Raw genomic sequence first — 24,179 nt, 5'->3', positions numbered from 1 at the left:
TTAGTATAATAAAATCAAAGCTCAAATTAGAGTAATATTCCAGATGTTACCTTTATTTCAAAATGAAACAGAAATAAGACATGATTTTGAATATATTAGAACTCTTCCTAAAATCAAGAGTAAATTAGACCTCATAGAGAACTGAAGCCCAGAAAGGTTAGGAGATGTATTTTTGTTGTTGTTGTTAAAGTATCATGACATTTTCTAATACAAACTCACAGATGCTACCCAGGCTTACTGCCACTCCTATACCCCACTCTTCTACCAAATTTATTTGAAATAAGGCTACAAAATACTCAGGTAAGTATTCTCAGATACATGTATCTTTACTGACAAAAGATAAATACAAAATAGACACCAATGTCAGGCTTTATGTTGAGCTATCTTGTCCACGTTAAGGTAAAAAATATGAAAACATAAAATTTTGACATTATTAAAGCAGGTAAGAATGAAATCTATTTCCATTGTTTTAATTTCATACTAGTCTGAGCTTAATCTAGATACCATGTATTATCAATGTTTTTATTGTTGCTGCTGTCAAGTTGATTCTGACTCATGGAGACGCCATGTGTGTCAGAGTAGAATTTTCAACAGCTGATTTTTTGGGAGTAGATTGCCAGGCATTTCTTCCGAAGTACCTCTGGGTAGACTCAAAACTCCAACCTTTCGGTTAGCACATTAACCACTGCACCACCCAAGTACATGTATATCAGTAGTATTTGAGAAACTGATTCAGTTACTCTCCTACCAACACTATTTCTGAAACACTGACTTAATGCAGTATCCTTCAAATGGTTTTTGGTAGCTTAGAAAAGCCCGTGAGCTGTTAAAGGTCAGTTTGCTCATATCAGAGGTTTTTAACAGGCTGTTTTCACTGATTCCCTTCAATATTAGCTTCATGATATGCTTAGTGGAGGTTTCAGGATCATGGCAATCTCAGTTACTAAGATCCCTACAATCTTTCCTTATAGTTCATTGAAGAAAATTTCAACCTCAGGTTTTGCCTTTTGCTAATTTTACATAGAAAGCGACACCTGCTGGCTATAAAGGTTAAGTACAATGGACTTTCTATAGTCTACCAAATTTAATATTCATGATTGTTACATAAAGGCAATCACAATTAAAATAACAGCATCACAAACCCATATCCTCTATGATAAACTAAAGGATTATTATGTCTAAAGGCTCATGTCCAGAATGGTAAAAGACCTAGTGTTGATCAGTCAACACTGATTCAAGGATGAAGAAATAACTATTTTTCCACTGATGTATTTTAAATATGGCAAGACTAACATACTTACTTCTAGCTGTAAAGCAGAGGAAATGTATTAAAAATCAAACTTTTATAACCAAGTAAAAAACGAAATACTGCTATTCAGATTGACATGGGGGAAAAAGTTATTCACATGCTATACAGATTTCCTTTCAGGGATCCAAAGCCCAAGGTAGAATAATTCTTTTAGCCTCAGTTCCTGCAGGAAAACCTTAGAAGACAAAGACAAATATTTATAAAATAACTGCAATTGTAGAGTTACTAGTTAATCAAAAAAAAAAAAAAATGCTGTTTTTGAGAAAAAATAACTAATCTACATTAAAAAATGTACATGCACGAATACTAAAGGGCCATGAAAGTTGAGGAAATAAAATCTGAGATATAAGAACTGTTGCGTAGAGGACACTTTGATAGGTAGTGACCTAGGGACTCTTTCCACATCACTCACGTAAAACTGAAAATAAAATCTGAATTCTCATTTAAGGTACTTCCTCTTTATTTTGTTTCTTCAGCGTGGAAAGGAATGAATTTACTATAGGACTTCTGGAAGCTTTATTAAAGTCAGGCATTAAGAAGAGCTGACAAGGATTCCTCCATCTACAATTATCAGCAAGAAGCTGAAAAGAACATATCCGTTGTGTCCATCCTGGATGACCTTCTATGACTAGTTACTACTGGCCAAGGAAAGAGGCCATGGGGTCATCTGGCCTCTGACGTTTCATTCTATAGGCCTCCATTTCCTCTTCCGTTGGTTCCCGGGTTTCATAAATGCTGTTATAAGGCCGCTTCCGCTCATCAATCTGCATGATCTCCTTGACATGAAGAAGACGGGCCTCTTCTGCATTCAGCGCCTATAGTGAGGAGAAAAAATGAGTATCACGGCTCGACGGCACAACTCTTTTGTTCAGAAGTGGCAGAGTACCAAAAGACACCCTGAGTATGAAATGGTACATCAAAAACCTGGACTGCTGGGAAGAATTCGGGAGTCAGTCCTTCCACTGTCGAGCTACAGCTAATGGCTGTTTGGCTGGTAAAATATTTTCATAGAGCACAAAACATTCTCTGTCATTTTTAGTCAATATTAAAGAAACTCTATTTAATAAGAAAAATTGAAAGAAGTTCATTTTACGGATACAAGCCCACAACTGCTGATTCTGGTGGAGACTGTAATTTTATGTTTCCCAAGAATTTACTGAAACTTAAAAATAACAGAGCTAGAGGGTAATTCTTTCTGGGCAACATGTCAATAACTCTAAAACAAAAACTTATAAAGCACATTTCTTCTGTGCGTTAAGTGATATTTATCAAACACTCCAAGAACTCAATTCCTAGGCCCACAAAAATATCCACTCTATTCCATTGTTACCCTTTGTCATCGAGTTGATTCAGACTCCTAGAGATCCTACAGGACAGAGTAAAATAACTGCCCCATAGGGTTTCCTAGGCTGATACCTTTACAGGAGCAGATCTCCAGGTTTTTTCTCCCCTGGAAAGGCTGGGTGGATTGGAACCTCCAGTGTTTCAGTTAGCAGCCAAGTGCTTAACCATTGCACCACCAGGGCTCCTTATTCTAATTCTAAACCTGATATAATGTGATCCAAGCAAATCATCCAGGCTCTGGGCTGGTTTTCTCATTTTTAAAATGAGGGAGATAGGACTACATTGTTTCCTAAGGTCTCTTCAAAATACAGAAGATTGTTATTTGTCAATTTTACTGTTAAGACTTCACAAAGTACCTTTTTCAATTTTTCACGCTTTTCTTCGCCATCACTATCTGAACTGCTCTTTCGATGTTTCTTCTTCTTTTTCTTCTTTTTCTCCTCTTTTAGTTTTTCCTGATGCATCTGAAAGGGAGGATTGAAATACAGTGTTATTAATGTGAAAACAAACCTCTAGTGCAAGTTTTAAAGTCCTCCCCTCAGGACTTACAAACTCAGGACAAATGATCACAGACTTACCTCCATTAGGGTCTGAGGTTTCTTCATGGACTCTTCTCCAGTTACATCACTTGGAATACATTCCTCTGCATTCTGCGTAGTCCAACATGAGAAAATACATTTAATTTGACTTCAGTGTCACAGTTAACAATCATCAAAGTTAAAATCTGAAACATGTTTCATATAGTTTGACTTAAGAGCTTTAGACTGTTTTACACACTTAAGAAGCAGATGACAAGTACTTACAGCAATCTCCTTCCCAGCTTCTCCAGTACAGTAAGAATACTTGACAAAAGAGTGACAACATTTGTATCCCCATCGGCCTTCTTTCCAATAAGATCCCCAAATATGCTGCAAAGAGAGAGACGTTACTTTAAAAGAAACCTAAATGTGGATACTTTCATATAGTGTAGGTAGGAACATAAAATAATAAAGCCCCTTTAAAAGGTAATTTGGGAGGAAAATGATAGAAAAACAGGGTTGACTACGGGGGGGGAGGGGGTGGGCGGTAGCTGGGCCTCAAGTGTGAGAAGCAAGCACTACGGTTACAATGATCTTACATTTGATTCCCCCAAATCTATAAACACACACATATACACACATACATATAATAATTGACTTCTCCTGAAAAATACGGAAGGGTTGGGAAATCCTAAGCCTGTATTCTCACATGACAATAACTGGCTGTTGCTGAACAGTGGATGCCCCTATTAGACAGAATCTGTATTAGACAGAATCTGTGTTCTCCAGTTTGCACAATTTGCCTAGTCCACTTCACTCTTATAGGTTACTGGGCTGGCTGCTATAGGCAGTTGAATTTTGGATCTGATTTATAGAGACAATTACAGTTTGGGTACTTCAAGAGTAGAGCAAGTGATAGTCTGCGCTTTCTGACATGAGGCAATAGGAAGTATCCTGTAACACCTATGAAGTATTCTTGTCAAAAGTGTTTAACTTATATCTAATTAAGCCTTCAGACCTACATTCTCGTTTATAAAAAATATAGAAATAAGTTATATGATATCATGAGGAAATAGTCAAATACAGAATATGCGACAGTCTTCAAGGTAACTGGCCTGATCTCTTCAATAGTCAATGCCAAGAAAAAGGGGAGAAATGTTTTAGAAAAAAGAGACTAGAGAGACATAATATCCAAATAACAATTATAATAAACTTTGATTGGATCTTAACTTGGAAAAACAGCTATTAGTAAGAAGACATTTTGGGGTCTATTTTAGAAACCGTGTTATGGGCCAGATACTACATGGTATTAGAGAATTAATGTTAACTTTCTGAAATGTGATAATGTTACTGTGCTTACATAGGAGAATATCTTTATTTTCAGGAGATACATAATATAGTGTTTATGGGTGAAATAGCTTATCTGTAATTTCCAGCCAAAAATTTTTATAAATATAAAAAATACGTGTGTGTGCACACATGCCCTGATTTCTTTAGCCTGTGTGTACACACACACACATAGACAAAGAATATATGCCAAAATTAAAAAAAAATATTCTGAATCTAGGTGGTGGATATATAGATGAACACTGTAGTACTGTTACCCATTTTTCCTACTTTTGAAAAAATTTCATAATACAGTTAAAAATCTAAAAAAAAAAAAAAAAAAAAAAAATATAGCAGTGACTAGCTAATGAGTTATAATAGAAAATGCAATCCAGAGCAAAATGCTACCAAGAGCACAAGAAGATACTAGTTGAATACATACCGTGTGATTGTTGATCTTCACATCCTCCTCATACTTGGAACAGGCAACAGCCCGCTCCTGTCCTTTGATGACTGTTCCATGTCTCGAGTACTCCACATAGTCCTCAGTCTGAGCTAAAAGCAGTTCAGCTGGAGGAGCATCCAGGTGTTCTTGGCCACCATACTAAAAGGGCGTTGGGCATTATTAAATAAATTATAACAAAGATTTGCATTCATATCTCTGCTGAAGGGTTTATTCCCAATCAGAAAGACTAAGGGAACATTCTTTACTAGGCTTTGTCATACAAAACACAGTAAAAAAAAAAACATTAAAATGTCACCAAATTTTCATAAGCAAATAAAAAGATGTCTGAAGTGTTGTTCACCTGTTGAGTGTGGTAGGTTACAAAAAGGGCATAAATTCCTCTTATGCCTGTATGCGTGACATTTTGCCACGTGGCTTTGCTACTCCACCCATTAAGAGAAGGGGTCTATTTCTCCACTCCTTAAATCAGGACTTGGCCATGTTACTTGCTTTAGCCAATTGGAAACTGGCAAATATGATCCAAGCAAAAGCCTAAAAAGCACTTGTGTGCAGGGCATGCTTTCTGTTGCTATTCTCTGAGACCCTGAGACTGCCATGTAAAGGAGTAACAAGGACTAGTCTACTGGAGGATGAGAGACTATATGGTGCTGACATGGAACTATCACAGATAAAGCCCTCTTGGGATAATTAGCTTGTTAGCTGATAAATACCAGAGTGAGGCCATCTTAGACCACCCAGCCTCAGCTGAGCAGGCCCACACCAGGACAGCCAGGTGACATGTAGAATTGTGAGAAATCCTAAACGTTTATGCGAAGCTACTAAGTTTTGGGGTGGTTTGTTTTGCTGCAAAAGCTAACGGATTAAAAAAAAAGTGCCTAACAACTGATTAAGACAGTGGAAGGAAAGGAATATTCCTCATGGAATGAAAGGGACCCTCTGTACTGCATTCCAAACATAAAACAAATGATTGTTACCTAGAAATTTGTCTTAAGTATCATTCTTCAGCATTTTGTCAAACTTACCTTTTCCAGAATGCTTTCTTTCTGCTGTTCTTTGAAATCTTCTTTTTTAACTTTGAATGATTTATACAACAGCTCTAGTTTTGTAGGATCTGCCTGCAGATGCACTTCAGATCCCTTGTCATAGGCTTCCCAAGCAAACACTAGAATAATCAAAAACATCCAAGTGAGTCACCAGCTACCTTTGTCACATCCTTCTTGAACACCAGCTTAAAATACTGCTCCCAAATATTTTATGTGCTGATATAAAATGCCTTAATAGAAAAGCAAACACTTACACTGTGTCTGCGCCATGGAGATGGTATCCCCTGTGTATCGGACGAAGTTATCTCCTGCATAACTAACTCTGTAAATACAAAATTAAAGAAAAATGTTTCAGAGAAATTGATTTCTTTAAGGAACATTAATTCTTTTGTGATCCAATCACACATGATGATCATTCTAACTAAGATTTAGTTTTATACTTAAAATCTTCCTTCCTTCATCTTGAAATTTGTAAATTTAACTTGATACTTACTCATCTGGATTCTTTCCTGCATTGGCATAGGGATTCTCTCTCATTGCTCTGGTTTTGGGATCATAGTAAGCAGAGTTTGGATCTAAATTCCGCAAATACTAGAAGGAAAAAAATGGTTTGAAGACTGCATTAATGTTTTACTTATATGAAAAAAAGATTTCAGTAGATTGGTAGGTGGAGTTGATCACGATAAATTAAATGGGTGTGTCCATATCTGGGGTACAGATGAAGAGGAAAAAACCAGAATGGTACCTAATCTTGAAATAATTCTGACTATACTATCCATATGCCATACGAGTAGACAAAATTTAGGCTGAAAAGACAAATGTTTTTCAAATATGTATGTCAGGGCAAGACTTACTTTTGCAATATCTTCTCTAATCCTGAGATTCCGGACGGTAATTCGTCTCTTAGAGTCAAAATTCTGTCCTGGCATGTCAATATCATCTGCGTATTTATCTTCATCCTCATCTTCACTGTTATGTTCTTTTTCCTGAGACAGAAAGAGAAGGGGGAAAAGCTATTAAGAAAACAAGATCAACACCTCATTTGTGTTTTCTTTCCTTTCCTTTTAACCAAACCCTTATTCATTTGTGTTATTTAAAGCTACAGGTCAAGTATTTATTCATACTAGCCACTAGAAATTTAAAATTTTAATGACTACCCAGGTATTGCAAATATTTATTACCGTCTGAGAATTTGGTTCCTCCTCTCCCCACTGGTGTTTTGGAGAATTCTGCATCATGAAAGAAGGAAAAGAATTTATAATCTTATTCCACTGAAAACAATCATTTAACACTTTAAAAATGTATTTAAGATAACTCCATTCTAACTGAAACTGTCATATTTCTGTTGTAATGAGAACAGAAGTTCTGAATACAAGTATGCCATTCTGAATGGTTAATTTTATTAGACTGTCTACAAAGCGAGAAAATTTCTAGAGCCATTTTCATTGACTGAAGATTATAATCACATGAAGATAAAAGGAACATTAAGATGACCATAAGGAGCGCTGGTGGCACAATGGTTAAGTGCTCGGTTGCTAACTGAGAGGTCAGAGGTTTGAACTCACCCGTGGCTCAGTGGAAGAAAAGACCTGGCAATCTGCTTCCATAAACATTAAAGCCTAGAAAACCCTATGGGGCAGTTCTACTCTGTCATATAGGACAGCTATTAGTTAGAATCAACTTGACAACGCAAAACCAGATGTATATATATATAATTAACAGGTCAATTATGTAAAGATGTATGTACAAGAATGTAATTTACAGTATTGTCTGCAACAACAAAAAATTGGGGGAAAAATCAAATTTAACAATAGAGAACTGGTAATATAATTTATGGCCTTCAATGGAACATTGAACAACCATTAAAAGTGATCCTATCCAAGGTGCTAGAGAGTATGCATAATTTGCTGCTTCTGAAAAATAAAAACGGGTGGGAATAAGAATATATGTTTGTATCGTTTATGTTTACACAGAAACTCCAAATAGATTCACAAGCAAAATAAAACCAAAGTTATTGGGTTGGGGGCATGTAGAGAGATGGGGTGCACAGAGGCAGGGGAGGGAAAGTTTTCACTGTATAATTTTCTTAAATTGTTCTTGATTTTTGAACCATGTGAAATTATCTAAAATTAAATGTTATATCAAAACAAACCAAACCAAACCCACTGCCAACAAGTCGATTCTGACTCATAGTGATCCCACAGGACAGAGTAGAACTGCCCTATAGGGTTTCTAAGGCTGTAAATCTTTACGGAAGCAAAATACATCTTTCTCCCTTAGAGCGACTGGTGAACTCAAACTGCCAACCTTTCGATATGTAATGACATAAAAACAGGTCCTCATTGCATTACATATTGTTAAATAAGAAGAGCAATGAAAATTTTTGTGCAAAATGAATTTTCTAAACTCTTGAAAATTCTTTTGGATGGATGGATCTAGTAATTTCAATCCAGAAATGGTATATAAATATTTTATGGCACTATCTTTTCCAAAATGACTCCATGAATTTACATTCCCATGAACAGTATTAAACATGTCAGTTTTACTCTTCCTCTTCAACAGCTCTTCTCTCTAAAATCTTTTCCAATTGGAGAGATAAAACTATTAACTGTTTCAATTTTTATTTCTTCGATTACTAAGAATTCAACATTTTTTAATTGATTGCTTTTATTACTTACAGCCTGTTCCACTAATTTTCCTGAGGCCAATTCTTCTTGTAGTTTTTGGGCTTTTAGTGTTCGCTTTGCCTAAAAAACATAAACATTTAAAATTTACTTACAACATTCAAATGGCCATTTAATTTTTATACATTTAAAAAGGATAACTTCATTATTTTCAGAAAAAGTCATTAGCCAAATATAATCTCATTAAGATTCCTCTAGTTCTAAGATCTGTGACTGTTTCGATATTTACCCTAAAGCAACAATGAGAAGGAAAGGAGGGTCAGGGAGTTAAATTAATGGAGAGAAAACAAACAGAATGGAAATAATGAGAATGCTGGCAAGAATCAACATTTATCCTAAAATCTATAACTGTCTAGAGTACTAGGCATTGTAAACTTTTGTTTGGACCAGGGAGTTAATGCAGACTGAGTCAGACAGCATCAGCAGTCAACTGCAGAAAGCAGCCCTCTGGCTAAAAGGAGCAGTAGCTACCCGACTCCAGATGACTGACCCCTGCCAGGCAGGCCAGGTTATTCAGTATTTCAGTGTTCAAGAAAAGATGAAATCCAGATTTTTAAGTGAAATCTCAAGAATTTGAAACATTAAGTCTAATTTTAAAATAATGCAGCGTGGCTTTGGTTTTAAAGGAACGGGGATGAGTAGGAGAAATCAAAACAGAAAAAAATGAGGTTGAATTAAAATAAGTTTTGATTCTCTGGAACAAGTGCTGTGTGAGATAAATAAAACAGGCCCATGGGCAAGATACAGCCTGAAAGCCAAGAGTTTACAACTTCAGAAAGCCAAAAGCTTTGGACACTAAGCTGCTTTCATGTTTCCAGTAACTTCTACAACCTAAGTAAGAAAATAAAGACAATAAAAGAATCCAGTAAGAAGGAACTGTTGCCAAGGACAGTTTGCACACTTTTATCTTCACTATTCAATTAGGTCTACTACTACTAAAAACGAACACACAAAACAAACCCACTGCTGTCAATTCTGACTCATAGCAACCCTACAGGACAGAGTAGAACTGCTGTAAATCCTTCCAAGTCTTTAAATCTTTACAGGAGCAGACTGCCACATCTTTCTCCCACTACTACTACTGGTATTATTTAAAAAAAAAACAACAAAAAAAAACCAAACATTTTTGTAAGGCTTTAAGACTCAAAAAAAAAAGTTGTTAAATTAGAAATACAGCAAGGGTGTATATTCTTTAAGGATAGTAGGACAGCAGGGAATTTTGCTTACCAGATCAACTTTGGCATATTCTTCTACAATTTTCATGTGTTCTTCTGGATTGTAGCCATTCCACCGATCCCTCTTCCCATCATAGTCAAACATTAGCTGAGGCTGTACATGTTCATCTGGAGCTATATTAGTACCTGTAAATTTTGCTCCAACTCGCCTAGGTCTCTGAAAAACAGACGAATTAATTTTTCCTTAGTACTGGCAACCCACAGCAAAATTTCATAAAACATTTAAAGAGCTAGAATAAAAACAGCATAGGACTTTATGGTCTACTCAATTATCATTTAATCTTCAGCAGAAATTTTTTGATGGTACTGAACTAAACCAAATTAATTTTTATTGCACTTGTAGACAAATTGTTGTCGTTAGGAGCTGTTTAGTTGGTTCTGACTCACAGCGCCCCTATGTACAAGAGAATGAAACACTGCTCAAATACAGGTAATTTTAAAAAACAGAATTAAGCTCTCTGACAGGGAAAAAAGAAAGGAAGACTCTGGTGGCAATTTCCAAAATTCTCAAAGGCAAACTTACCTCAAAGCAGTCTTTCTTTTTGTGTGTCATGGCCCCACAATTTTCACATGCTCCTTTGCGATACTTAGTAGTTATGAAATTCTATAAATGGATATGAAGAAAAAATATTTTATTTATCTGAATAAGTTAGAAATAACATTGGCTCTCATTACTATATTATCTAATAAAATGATTTATTCCTTAAGAGAAAAACCAGTCAGAAGTCGCCACATGTTTATAAATGAGAAAGTTTATGAATGTCAGCAATATTAAATTTATAAAAGAAAATTCAGAAGCTAAACTAGTACGCGTTGTGAATTTCAATACCAGATAAAGGGTTATATAATCTGTTTCAGCGTCATATACTATTACATTAAGTTGTCGTGTATTAAATTCTTAAAATAAAATCTCCATGTAAACACAGACATACACAGATTGCCTACATACCTCTTTTACACCCCTCTTGTACCAATCTCCAGATGAGCTATACTGCTTTTGTTTCTCTGGCTGTGGTCTTTGGTGCTTTAATGTAGGTCTTTTTGATGGATCAATATACCATGGTACCGAAGAAATGTACTGAGGGATATGAGGGTTGATGTCTCTGTGAAAAAAATTTAAAAAATTTAAGAATAAAGCTTGAAAGTAATTAACATTAAAATTGCAAAGCCAGCATATGAAGAGTCTAAGACTAGAGATATAATTCTAGTGAGAAGAGGGAGAGGGAACAGAATTGATAACTCTACTAAAAAAAAAACAATAAAGAAGAAAGAACAAAGTAATTTATATTACAGTTAAAAATTTCCGACAAAGAAACTAAGAATAGTGATATAAAGACGAGAGGTGAAGGAAGATGGAGCTATTTTGCTAGTGAGCTAAATCTTCTATCACAGCAAGAAATTAACCGATACTGTCCAAAATCGATTGATTAAAATAATGGTCTAATTATATCATTTAGCAATATGGAGGTATCAAAGGAGTCCCGGTAGCACAGTGGTTAAAGTGCTCAGTTGCTAACCAAAAGGTTGGTGGTTGGAACTCACTAGCTGCTCCATGGCAGAAAGATTTGGCAGTCTGCTTTCGTAAAGATTACAGCCTTGGAAACCCTATGGGGCAGCTCAACTATGTCCTACAGGGTAGCTATAGGTCAGAATTGACTCAACAGCAATGGGTTTGGCTTGGTTTATAGAGGTATCAACCAGAAAAACTAAAGAAAGACTTAAAAGTAGTCATTTCTGGACAGTGAGATAGGGAGGGAAAAAGATGGAAAGGGACTATTGCTTTTCATTATTAGCCCTTCAGAATTATTTGATTATTAAATCTTACACACATTAGTTTTGATAAAATAAATAATAAAAACAAAAATGATGTAAATGGTAAAGATAGCTTCCTGCCAATTCAAAGAATGAGAAACTGATAAACTAAGTAGACATGAACTTTGAATACACAAAACATGCAGAAAATATACTTACTTTCCTTCTTCATCAACTTCTGCAGGAGCATTACCCAGTTTTCGCTGTTCTTCAAGCTCCTTCTTCTTTCTCCAGTCCTCTCTGGTCATCTTCTTTGGTTCCTCCAAACTCATTTCTTTCGACCCGGTCAAGGGGGCAGCATTAACTGCTTCCACAGCTGCAGCCGACATGGTTACTTGGTCTCCTCTAAGAGAAAGAAGAAATAAGAGTACAGTATAAACTAGGCTTTCATGAATTCATCACTGAAACTACCCAAAATATATCCTAATAACACATGCTATGGGTTATATGTAATGTTTCACATATTCTTATTCTTTTATATCTGTAAGGGAATGGTCTCTTTCCCCTCCTCAAAAGAACTCTCTATATACTCTTAGCACTGTTTCTCCCTCACCCCTCATTTACATGTGAAGACATACATATATGTATTTAAAATTTCAAGGGATTCTTTCTCTCATATATATTCCTGATTTTCTCTATGTGTATTGTGTCTCAAATTTCTGTACCACACTAACTCTTGAGAGTAAACAGGCTCCCATCTCTGCTCCCTTTCAAGGCCAAACGCCTTAAGAGTTATCTATATTCACTGTCCCTATTTCTTCACCTTTACTTCCCTTCTCATCCACTCTAATGTAGCTTCTACCCCCTACCACTCCAAAGAAAGAGTTACTACTAAGTTATCAATGATCATACTGGGGAAACCAGCACAACTTGTACAAGGAAAGGTCACGGAAGCTCCATAGACACATCCAAACTCCCTGAGGGACTGAATTGCTGGGTGGAGGGCTGTGGGGACCATGGTCTCGGGGAACAACTAGCTCAACTGGCATAACACAGTTTATAAAGACAATGTTCTACATTCTACCTTGGTGAGTAGCGTCTGGGGTCTTAAAAGCCTGTGAGTGGCCATCTAAGATACTCCACTGGTCTCATCCCTTCGGGAGCAAGGGAGAATGAAGAGAACAGGATACAAGGAAAAGATTAGTCTGAAGGACTGATGGACCACAGCTACCAAGGCCTCCACCAGACTGAGTCCAGAACAGCTAGCTGGTGCCAGGCTACCACTGACTTCTCTGACCGGGATCACAATAGAGGGTTCTGGACAGAGCTGGAGAAGGATGTAGAACAAAATTCTCACTTACAAAATAAAGACCAGATTTACTAGCCTAAAGAAGACTGGAGAAACCCCGAGAGTATGGCCCCCAGACACCCTTTTAGCTCAGTGGTGAAGTCACTTCCAAGGTTCACCGTTCAGCGGGGCATTGGACAGCCCCATAAAACAAAACGGACTAATGAGGCACAGCAGTCCAGGGACAAGGACTAGAAGGCAGAAGGGGACAGGAAAGCTGGTGATAGGGAACCCAAGGTTGAGTAAGGATAGTGTTGATGTGCTGTGAGGTTGTTAACCATTGCCATAGGGCAATGTGTACTAACTGTTTAATGAGAAACTATTTTGTTCTGTAAACCTTCATCTAAAGTGAGAATAGCAGCACAACTGGAAGAGCATAGTCGATGTCACTGAACTGTGCATGTAGAAATTTTTGAAATGGTGTATCTTCGGCTATGTATATTTTCACCAAAAAAAAAAAAAAAGGTTGAGAAGGGAGAGGGTTGACATGTCGTGTGGTTGTTAACCAATGTCATAAAACAATATGCGTACTACTGTTTCATGAGAAACTATTTGTTCTGTAAACCTTCACCTGAAGTACAATTAAAAAAAATAAAGTAATTAAAAAAAAAAGTTATCAATGATCAGTGTGTTAAATCCATTGTCAACTGTTCCTTTCCTTTTAGATATAATCTTATCCCTTGGCCTACATGATACCATACCTCCTGGTTTTTCTTGTACTTCTCTTGCTGCTCCTTCTGTCTCCTTTGCAGGTTCACCCACTTCTGCCTAGTTATTTAACGCTGCATTCCTCAAAGCTCAGACCTAGGGCCTTTCTCCTCGCTCTAAACTCTACTAGTGGACAAGCTCATCCATATCCAAGGTTTCAGTACCACCAATACACCATTGATGGCACCCCAATTCATTTCTCTATGCCAGACTTCTCATACATTCAGATTCATATATTCATCTGCTTACTTGACGTCTCCCCATAGAGGTCTCAAAGATAACTAAACTCAACAAGTCCTAGTGCAAACTCACAAGCTTCCCCCTGAAATCTAGTCCCCTTCCACTGTTCTCTATCTCAATGAATGACAGTATTATCTATTTATGCAAGTGGTGCACTCATACCTCATATCTATGTCATTACTAAAAAAGGTTATTTTCACCTCCTGAATCACATTCATATTCATCCACTTCTTTCAATTCTCAATGCTACCACCTATGTGTAAATTATTACTTTAGTCTCCTCTGGTTCCTGCCACTACATTCTCCATCCTGATGACAATATTTTTTGACCAAACTAGGCACCATAGACTAGCCAAGCTGACACATAAAATTAACCATCACAGGAAGATTAAAACCCTCCAATGCAGTGCCACCCAAGAGAAATATAATGTCAGCCTCAGGTGTAATTTTAAGTCTTCCAGTAGCCATATTAAAAGAGCAAAAAGACACAGGTAAAAGTAAGTTTACAATACTTCATTTAATGTAATATATTAAACATATTTCAACAAGCAATCAACATAAAAAATCAACTACATCTTTAAAGCCCATTGCGTATTTTACATTTTGAGGTCGAGTCACATTTCAAGGCTCAATAGCCTCAAGTGGCTAGTATCTACCATACTGGACAGTGCAGCTTATTATAATAATGGCTTATTATAATTTTCTTCCAATACATCATGCTCCCTCCAGTCATAGGGGTTTTACATAGATTCTTTCTCAATGGAATTGCTCAATGGCTGGGAATCCACTAAATCTACTCAAAGGTGTTCTCTTCTCCTGTGTGTGACCTATAGAAAACCTACATGATAGCCTAAGTATATTGCGAGGTAAAGAAGGACACCAGCAAATCTAACCATCTTCATTTATAACATATGTAACATTATAACAGATGCATAATTAATCGCATTTACAGGTGAAGAAACAGGTCCTGAGAAGTTCAACACTCTCCCAACGACACATGGTAGTAAGTGACAGAGACGAACTTAAACCCACGCCTGACTACAAAGTCGGTTCTTTAAACCATTTTGTTTTATTCTCTCCACAGGGCACTTGCTTCTGAGCCTGAAATATTAAAAATTATACCTAAATAAAGTATTGTAGTCACCAAGATGTATTTATTAGGTTCCTACGCTGTGTCGGGCCTAGAAGTTATCTCCTACAAGTAATAATAATTTAATAGCTCTCTCACTTACTGAAAACTTTAAGACTGAAGATACTCTCTAGCGTTTAACATGTATTATCTTTTATCCCTCATAGTAGTTCAGTGAAGAAGGTACTATTATCGTCCCTTCTTAATCGATGAGAAAACTGAAGCTCAAAGACATTCTTCTGGAGAAAAACCAAAGCCTGTCAATTTGGGTACTGGAAGAAGCCGATTCCAGTCTCTCCCCGTACTCTGGGGACTGCTCAGGCTTTCGGAGGGCATACTTAAAATCACCTCACAAAGGAGACACTCTTTGAGTTATCCTGGCTCCTTCCCTGAGGGCGCAGGCCTTGACGGCTTCGCCATAGTACCATGTCTGAGACCAAAGACAGCGATTTCTTTCACCGTCCGGGTCTCCGTTCGTCCCTCAATCTGGCGTTAATCCCCCATTGCAAGGACGTATCTAAGAATTGGAAGTCTTCGACCCATTTTCCGTGGTTCCCCGGCTCCGGGCTCCAGGTTCTCTGAATATTTACTTACCCAATCCCGCAGCAGCCAACCTCCAAACCAAACGACAAACGAAGAAGCCAATTGTACTATGTTTACTTCCGGGCTCCGCAATCTCCCAGCAGCCACTGCGGTAGCGTCCGCTACGGTCGAACACATGCGCATTAACAACTCTTTTGGTCTCAGGAGCCTTTGCTGCGTTGGCGTCGCGAGATTTTGAGCCGTGGGTATCGCGCTGTTTATCCAGATTGTTATTGTGTTTGAGTTTTGGTTACTTAGTTTGTCAGTGCGTGTGAATGTTAGAACTGATCAGATTCTTTAGCTGTAGATTGCTTTGGAATCTCAGGTTCTCAGGGCTCAAAGGACATAAAAGGAAAAAAAGAAATTAATATCAAGAGCAGACAGCAGCTCACAAATCTTAAGCCTCATTAGAAGAGCGGGAAGTGAGTGGGGAAGTTCATAAGGTATTACGAAAAAAGTAGCTAGAATTAGTAGTAGTAATTAGTTGCCAGGTACTGTGTAAATTGCTGGGGATGTGGTGAACACAAGCGTCCCTCTCCTCGAGTTTACACCATATCGAGTAAGAAAGACACTAATAATTTTTTCAAGTTGTCAGATGTAGCAGTGAAAGAAATACCACGTGTTAGAACGTGAGGTAATGTTTAGTAATTGTGACTCCCCGTGCCTAAGTGATCTCGTAGTTTATCATTAGAAACAAACACTATAAAACGGTTTACATTTTGGAAAATTATGACATGCCAGTCATCTGTTTAACATAACAAACTAAAATGCTGGAAATTTGGTAGTTTAATTTTCCAGTGGATTTTTTTTCTTTGTGATATCTGCTCTAGGCATTTTTCTTAAAATGAACATATATTCCTTTTAAAAAGTAAAAAATTGAAAAGCTACTATCCCTGCTTCAAAGAGGGCAAAATTCCAGATGAAGGAATAAAAGTGTCAGGCTAGCCTGACAGTAACTAGAGTCTATAAATCTCCCAGACTTTTTTTTTTAAAGTCCCCTTAATTTCTGAATTTTGCTTCAGGATGTTGAAACCTAGTCACCCAAAATCACCGGGCACAAACCAGGAAGCACATCCCCCAGACGTATCTTAGAATCTGTTGCACAAGAAAGAGGGAGCAGGCAAGAATGAGTCTTATTGCAAGGTTTGGGTTCCTGTGGGAGGATCTGAGGGGAGTTTAGGGAAGAGGGGACCACTTCTAGAGGGGACCAGTTCTAGATGGGTTCCTGTTTCTAATGCAGGATTAGATGTAATTAGGGTTAACTAGGGTTTAGGTCCTTTCATGAGGCAGTGTGGTTTTGCAATGGGGCTTCCCCAGTGATAGTTGGGAATAGCAAAGTGAGGCTGGGGACATCATTGGTAAGCAAGCAGTGGTCACTCAAAGAGGTGGTTGTTAGGCATTCTAAAGTTGCTGTGTGGCCTTGAGAAGAGCCCTGGTGGTACAGTGGTTAAAGCACTCAGCTGTTAACCAAAAGGTCACTGGTTTGAACCCACCAGGTGCTGGGCAGGAGAAAGATATGGCAGTCTGCTTCTGTAAAGATTTACAACCTTGGAAACCCTATGGGGAAGCTCTACTCTGTCCTATAAGGTGATTATGAGTCGGAATCAACTCAAAGGCAATGGGTTTGGTTTTGAGTTTCATATGACCTTGGGAGAAACAATACTTCCTCTTAATTTGCAACTAGCTTTATCTGATTTATCCTCCAGCCTGATTATGGCAGGGCTGATCTTCTCTTATTTCAGGTCAAGCTGATTTTCACTCTTTCAATTCTAGACAGGGTTTTACCCTTTTAAAGGGAGAAAAAGCCCAAAGCTACTCGAATAATGAGCATTGGGCCTTGAGGAGGGGGCAACTAATTTGTTTTTCGTTTTGGAAAGGAGGGCAATTTGCAGTACCGAAATTAAATACTAATAGAGGTTGTTCTTAAGGCTGACAGGGGTTGGTGAAAAAAAAGGGAGGGGAGGGATATTCTAAGGGGATATGATAAGCCTCAAACCCATAAACCTTAGGAGGTAGAGAATCCCCAACTTGGAATCTATAGGTGTGTACATATTTGGTCTCAATAGTTAACACTTTTGTGTGCTGATGATGTAATATGAAGATGTGAAATGTAGGAGAAAATAGTGGGGAGAGATAAAGCAAAGAGGAGAGGAAAGGGTCAGTAAAGGTATGCATAGTTTTTTGCTCTCCCTCTTTTCTTCCGATTCTTGAGTTAAGATAGTTTCTTCTCGGTGCCCCGCATAGTGTCCTGCATTTCCTAAGCATTCAATAAACATTTGCTGAATGCGTGAATCATTCAATTAATTCCCTGAAATGCCAGGTAAGAATAGAAAACTGGCATATATTGAGATCTAGGTCTATGCCTGCTGGAGGGTTAAACCTTTTGTGAAAGATTTAGGGTCTTCTCATCGCTCCTGTTATAACAAAAATTATATTAAGCCAATAATAGAAATTGATGGAAGTTTAATACACGATTTGTAAATTGGGGTAACACTTTCACAAGGAAGTAAAAAAAATGTTCCAAAGATTAAAGAATTTACAAAGATTCTTAGACCCCATGTTATAGATATTGCCATGGAAACTGGGCCAGAACGGTGTGTTTATATAATAACAATTTACCCTAAAATACAGCTTCTAGGCTGCAAGATGGGCTCAAGGATAGCAGTGATAGTGAGCATGGGCGCTTATTAGAATACAAATTCTTAGTGGGGTTTGAACCAATTAGGTTCTAAGCCTTGGTTTTGGGTTTGTTTACTCTTTGGATAAACAGTTGATTTGTTGAAGGCATTGGGAAAATAGTTCTGTTACCCCTTTTATTTTCTGATGTTGATGTCATTTACAGATTAACCTCTCTGGTTCCCTGTTGTAATTCTTTTGGTTTTGGATAGTCCTTGAGATTCATTTCCTAGGTTGCTGTCTGGCTGGTACAATCTTGTGTCCTAGATTCAGCCTGTGGTATGATCTTGTTTGTTCTCAGACCGAAGGATTCCCTTTAATAGTTCTTGTAAGTTTGATTTGGTTTTTACATAGTCCCTTAATTTCTGTTTATCTGGAAATGTCCTAATTTCACCATCATATTTGAATGAGAGTTTTGCAGGATATATTATTCTTGGCTGGCAATTTTTTTCTTTCAAGGTTTTATATGTGTTATCCCATTGCCTTCTTGCCTGCGTGGTTTCTGCTGAGTAATTCGAGCTTAGTCTTATTGTTTTTCCTCTGTATGTGAGTTTTCATTTTTCTCGAGCTGCTTTCAGGATTCTTTGTCTTTGGTTTTAGCGAGTGTGATTTTGATATGCCTTGGTGATTTTCTTTTGGGGTCTGTTCTATATGGGGTTTGTTGAGCATTTTGGATGGTCAACTTTTCATCTTTCATGATATTGGGGAAGTTTTCTGTCAGCAGTTCTTCAATGATCCTCTCTGTATTTTCTGTTTTCTCCCCTTGTTCTGGAACTCTGATCACTTGAAAATTTTTGCTTTTGATTGTATCCCACATAATTCTCAGAGTTTCTTCATTTTTTTTTCATTTTTTTTCTGATTTTTCCTCCAACAAATCTGTATCCAAGTGTTTGTCTTCAGTTTTGCTGATCATGTCTTCCATCATTTCAAACCTGCTCCTCAGCCCTTCTAGGACACTGTCTATTTCTGAAATCTTGTTTTTTATCTTTTGGATTTCTGATTGTTTTTGTGTGATTTCTAGTTGTGAATTTATTTTTGCATTTTGTTCCTGTAATATTTTTCTGAATTATTCCATTCTTTGGTCTGTATTTTCCATGAATTTGTCTGCCTTTTCCATGAATTTGTCTGTTTTCTCCTCATTTTTGTCTGCTTGTTGGATAGCTCTGCATATTAGAGATTTGAATTCCCTATAGGTAGTTCTAGTCGCTTTTCTTCTACCGGAAAGTCATCTGGTGTTTTATTTTGGATGCCTACTGGAACCATCCTGTCCTGTTTTTTAATATGTTTTGATATTGTCTGCTGTCTTTGTGACATTCAGTAGTTATTTTCCCTGTGCCTGTGCTGCATGAGGGTGTGATGTTCAGCTCATGGTGCAGATAGGCAGGAAGGAGGGAGGAGATTGTGATTTGTGGAGCTAAGATAGGTATGGGAAAAAGGAGAGAGAGGAGAGAGAAACAGGAGCTCCCCCTCCCAAAAAAAAAAGAGTGCTAAGGGGGCTTGCCATTGGAGTGAAGAGATGAGAAACTGAGAAATGGAGAAAAGCAAAAAGGAAAAAAAAAAAAAAAAAGGAAAAGTGTAAAAGAAAAAATAAATAAAAATTAGGAAAAAAAAATGCAAAGCTCTCAGGGATCCCACCACTGTAGCTGCGAAGACTGGGGAAGTGGCTCCCAGTACAGCCTGGCTAGAAGGGGTAGAGGTGTCACACAGTGCCAGGTATTCAGGAGACAGGAAGAGAAGGTAAGTATAGAGAGATGAGGAACTGAGAAATGAAGAAAGACAAAAAGGAAAAAAGAGAGAAAAGAAAACAAAAAGCAAAAAAAAAAAAATGCTCTCAGGAATCCCACTGTGTGGTTGTGCAGAATGGGGAAGTAGCTCCCAAGCTGCGCAACACAGTCTGGCTAGGAGGGGCTCCCAAGCCAAGAAAAGAAAAAGAAAACAAACAAACAAACAAAACAGAACAGAACAAATCAAAATAAAAAAAGGCCTGGGGATCCCACCATTGTGGCGGCATGGGCCAGGAAAGAGTTCCACAGTCGAGTGGCATATCACAGCCTTTTGAGAAGAAGCAAAGATGACACACGGAGCCAGGTATTTGAGAGAAAGGAGGGGGTGGTGGTGAGAGGTATGAAAGAAACCAAAAGGAGTGGAAAAAAGCAACACAAGCAACAAACAAATGGCACTCAGGGAGCCTGCCAGTGTGAGCAGGTGGAATCCAAGCAGCACAGTAGTGAAGCCGGTGCCTCCTGGCCAAGACGCTGTGGCTGCTGGAAGCAGAGGAGGCCGAGTGGGGGGTGAAGAAGGGTGGGGGGCAGAAAAGCATATGTAGCTGGTTACTGGTTGTTCTGTTTCCTGCTTGGAGCTCCATGAAGCTGCTTTCCAGTATTCTCTGTTCACTGATCTCCGACAGGAGTCCAAGATGGTGAATCCGTGCTGCATTAGCTGATAGGGGACCTCTGCACGTATCTCTCCTCACTCTCTGTTCTCTGTCAGTTTCTTATTCCATTCAGTGCTTGGCTGAGTTGTTTATCTCTTCATTTGATGCTAAGGGTTCCAGAATTGACGTTTATCTCTGTTTGACTTAGTTTTCAGGTCTTTGCTGTGGAGGGACAGCATGATGCTTCTGTCTATAGTGCCATGTTGCCCAGAAGTCTCACAAAAGACTTCTTTAAAGTGTTTAAAAGTGAAAAGATCACTTTGAGAACTAAGGTGCGCCTGACCCAAGCCGTGATATTTTCAATTGCCTTATATGCATGTGAAAGCTGGACAATGAATAAGAATGACCGAAGAAGAATTGATGCCTTTGAATTATGGTGTTGATGAAGAATACTGAATGTACCATAGACTGCCAGAAGAACCAACAAGTCTGTCTTGGAAGAAGTACAGCCAGAGTGCTTCGTGGAAGCAAGGATAACGAGACTTCATCTCAAGTACTTTGCACATGTTATCAGGAGGGACCAGGCCCTGGAGAAGGATGTCATATTGGGTAAGGTAGAGGATCATAGAAAAAGAGGAAGACCCTTGATGAGATGGATTGACCCAGTGGCTGCAAAAATAGCTCAAACATAGCAAGGACTGGGAGGATGGAGCTGGACAGTATTTTGTTCTGTTGTACATGGGGTTGCTATAAGTTGGAAACAACTCGACAGCACCTGACAACAACAACAAAAATCGGTGATTTTTCATTTCTTCTAGTTGGAGACCATATTCACTTCCCTTATATCTCTTTGGGGAGCAGCTTAAAACAGTTCTTTATATTTGCATATTTCATGATTAATTTTGTTGTTGCGTGCTATCAAGTTGATTGCCACTCATAGCAACTCTACAGGACAGAGTAGAATTGTCCCATAGGGTTTCCTAGGCTGAAATCTTTATAGGAGCAGATCGCTAAGTCTTTTCTCCCACAGAATGGCTGGTGGGTTCAAACCACTGACCTTTCAGTTAGCAGCTGAGTGCTTTAATCATTGTGCCACCAGTGCCCCTTATGATTAATATACACTTTCAGAATGTTATTTGTAAGGTACTTGTCAGAAAGGAGAACAAGAAAAGGTAAAATTAGATTTATTTCTTCTTACTCTTTTGAGGTGGAAAAATTAAAAGTACCATAAGTTTCTTAATTGTAAGTTTGGAAAACAATCCTAGATTTTATAAATCATGTTATATATGTTTCTGCATGGCTTTCTGTGTTCCACTGAGTTGATTCTGACTCATAGCAACCCTATAGGGCAGAGTAGAACTGCCCATAGAGTTTCCTAGGCTGTAAATTTTACGGGGCAGATCACCAGGTCTTTTCTCTCAAGGAGCCACTTGTAGGTTCTGTCAACCTTTCGGTTAGCAGCTGAGTGCTTAACCATTGCACCACCAGGGCTCCTTCTATATATCTTGAACTATTCAAAATAAATATTTCATGACTTAAATTTTATCATCACCAAGATCTTTGCTTAACGAAAACGTTCTTAAAAGACATGAGGTAAAATTTTGATCCAATTTTTTTCACTGTGTTTATTTGTTAATGCTAACATTTATTGAGTGTTTAGTATTTGCCAGATGATTATTTCAATTTGCAAAGGTAGATACTATTTATTATCCTCATTTTACTGATGAGGAAACTGAAGGAAGGAGAGGCGAAGTAACTGCTTCAAGTGAAAGAGTCCAGATTCAAACCTAGGTGTGTTTAAATATCAATATTTGTCATTGAGTCAATTCCAACTCATAGCGACCTTATAGGACAGAGTATAGAACTGCCTCATAGCGTTTCCAAGGCTTTAATGTTTAGGGAGGCAGACTGCCACATATTTCAAACCATATGAGTTTGAACTGCTGACTTTTTGGTTAGCAGCTGAACACGTAACCACTGCGCCACCAGGGCTCCTGTGTTCAAATAGAGTTCATGGTTTAACCACTACTGTATATTTACTTTAAATTTAAAACAATTGAAGTTTCTGTTTTAATGTCTTTGCTGTGTAATTCTATTACCAAACCAAGAGGTTAGAGGCCAGATTTTTCCAAACTTTGAGAAAGTATGCTAAATGCTAAATCCATCTCCCCTATGGCCTGGGCCAGGGTTGAAAGTTGTTTTGCTTATTATTATTATTTTTTTTCTGGGAGGTTCAGTGTTTCTTTCTATAGAAAGTAAAGGGTATGGATTAGGTAGCTTATTTTACTGTTTTAAAGTCATTACTCATGCCATAAGTAAAATAGGCATAAGTTCTATGTTCTACATATTGATGCCTAATATAACCCATCAACAATTTTATGTAATTCCAGTATTGCAAGATAATACCTAGTCTACTTAACCCACACATTAGTGTGCATTAGATTTACGTGTCCCCTTTCAAACATATGAGACAGCCTGGCCCATTTCCCAAACCCAATCTATTAAATCAAGAGTCTCTGGGAGTGGGCCCAGGGTTTGTATTTTTTTGCTTCTTCTTCTTTTTTTTTTTTTTAATTGTGATTTAGGTGAAAGTTTACAGAGCAAATTAGTTTCTCGTTCAAAAATTTATACACAAATTGTTTCATGGCATTGGCTGCAGTCCCACATTGTGTAAGCACTCTTCCCCCTTTCCACTCCAGGTTCACCGTGTCCATTCATCCAGTTTTCCTGTCCCCTCCTGCCTTCTAGTCTTTGTTCCTGAGTAGGTGTTCCCCATCAATACCCGCAGAAGCAGCAGTCAAGAAATGAAAAGATGCATTGCATTGGGCAAATAGGCTGCAAAAGACGTCTTCAAAGTCTTAAAAAAGCAAGGACGTCACCTTGAAGACTAAGGTGCGCCTGACCCAAGGCATGGTGTTTTCAGTCACCTCATATGCATATATAAGCTGGACGATGAATAAGGAAGACTGAAGAAAAGTTGATGCCTTTGAATTATGGTGTTGGCAAAGAATATTGAATATACCATGGACTGCCAGAAGAGTGAACAGATCTGTCTCAGAAGAAGCACAGCCAGGATGCTCCTTAGAAGCAAGGATGGTGAGACTACGTCTCACATGCTTTGGACTTATTATCAGGAGGGATCAGTCCTTAGAGAAGGACATCATGCTTGGTAAAGTAGAGGGTCAGCGAAAAAGAGGAAGACCCTCAACGAGATGGATTGACACGGTGGCTGCAACAGTGGGCTCAAGCATAACAATGATTTTGAGGATGGTGCAGGACCGGGCAGTGTTTTGTTCTATTGTACATATGGTTGCTATGAGTTGGAATCGACTCGATGGCACCTAACAACAACTGTTGTTGCCCATTTGATCTTATGTACTGATTGAGCTAAGAAGCATGTTCCTCACATATATTATTGTTTGTCTTATAGACTTGCCTAATCTCT

At 38.1% G+C, this 24,179-nt stretch overlaps 1 protein-coding gene across 1 annotated transcript; it reads right to left on the bottom strand.

Moving 5' to 3' along the window:
- Nucleotides 1–32: 32 nt before the first annotated feature.
- Nucleotides 33–15,792, bottom strand: SLU7 (SLU7 homolog, splicing factor). The gene is made up of 16 exons (XM_004371239.3): nucleotides 15,697–15,792; nucleotides 11,897–12,082; nucleotides 10,875–11,028; nucleotides 10,449–10,529; nucleotides 9,918–10,082; nucleotides 8,685–8,753; nucleotides 7,188–7,235; nucleotides 6,861–6,992; nucleotides 6,500–6,597; nucleotides 6,261–6,328; nucleotides 5,986–6,125; nucleotides 4,940–5,101; nucleotides 3,457–3,561; nucleotides 3,232–3,303; nucleotides 3,010–3,117; nucleotides 33–2,124 (listed from the first exon to the last, which is right to left on the bottom strand). Exons 2-16 carry the CDS (start codon nucleotides 12,064–12,066, stop codon nucleotides 1,945–1,947), a joined length of 1,752 nt encoding a protein of 583 aa, XP_004371296.1. The 5' UTR covers nucleotides 12,067–12,082; nucleotides 15,697–15,792; the 3' UTR covers nucleotides 33–1,944.
- Nucleotides 15,793–24,179: the final 8,387 nt, after the last annotated feature.

Source organism: Trichechus manatus, unplaced genomic scaffold (assembly GCF_000243295.1).
Source record: "Trichechus manatus latirostris isolate Lorelei unplaced genomic scaffold, TriManLat1.0 scaffold00011, whole genome shotgun sequence".
NCBI classification, from domain to species: Eukaryota; Metazoa; Chordata; class Mammalia; order Sirenia; family Trichechidae; genus Trichechus; species Trichechus manatus.
Note: the sequence above shows the minus strand (reverse complement) of the source record. Positions and strands in the feature narration are given on the sequence as shown.

Coding starts and splice junctions, on each gene's coding strand:
- SLU7 (XM_004371239.3), bottom strand. CDS start 12,066: ATGTCGGCTGCAGCTGTGGAAGCAGTTAATGCTGCCCCCTTGACCGGG. Junction 8,754..9,917: donor AATATGCCAAAGTTGATCTG/GTAAGCAAAATT, acceptor TATGTTTTTTAG/GCAAAGCGAACACTAAAAGC. Junction 3,118..3,231: donor AACCTCAGACCCTAATGGAG/GTAAGTCTGTGA, acceptor CCTCCCTTTCAG/ATGCATCAGGAAAAACTAAA.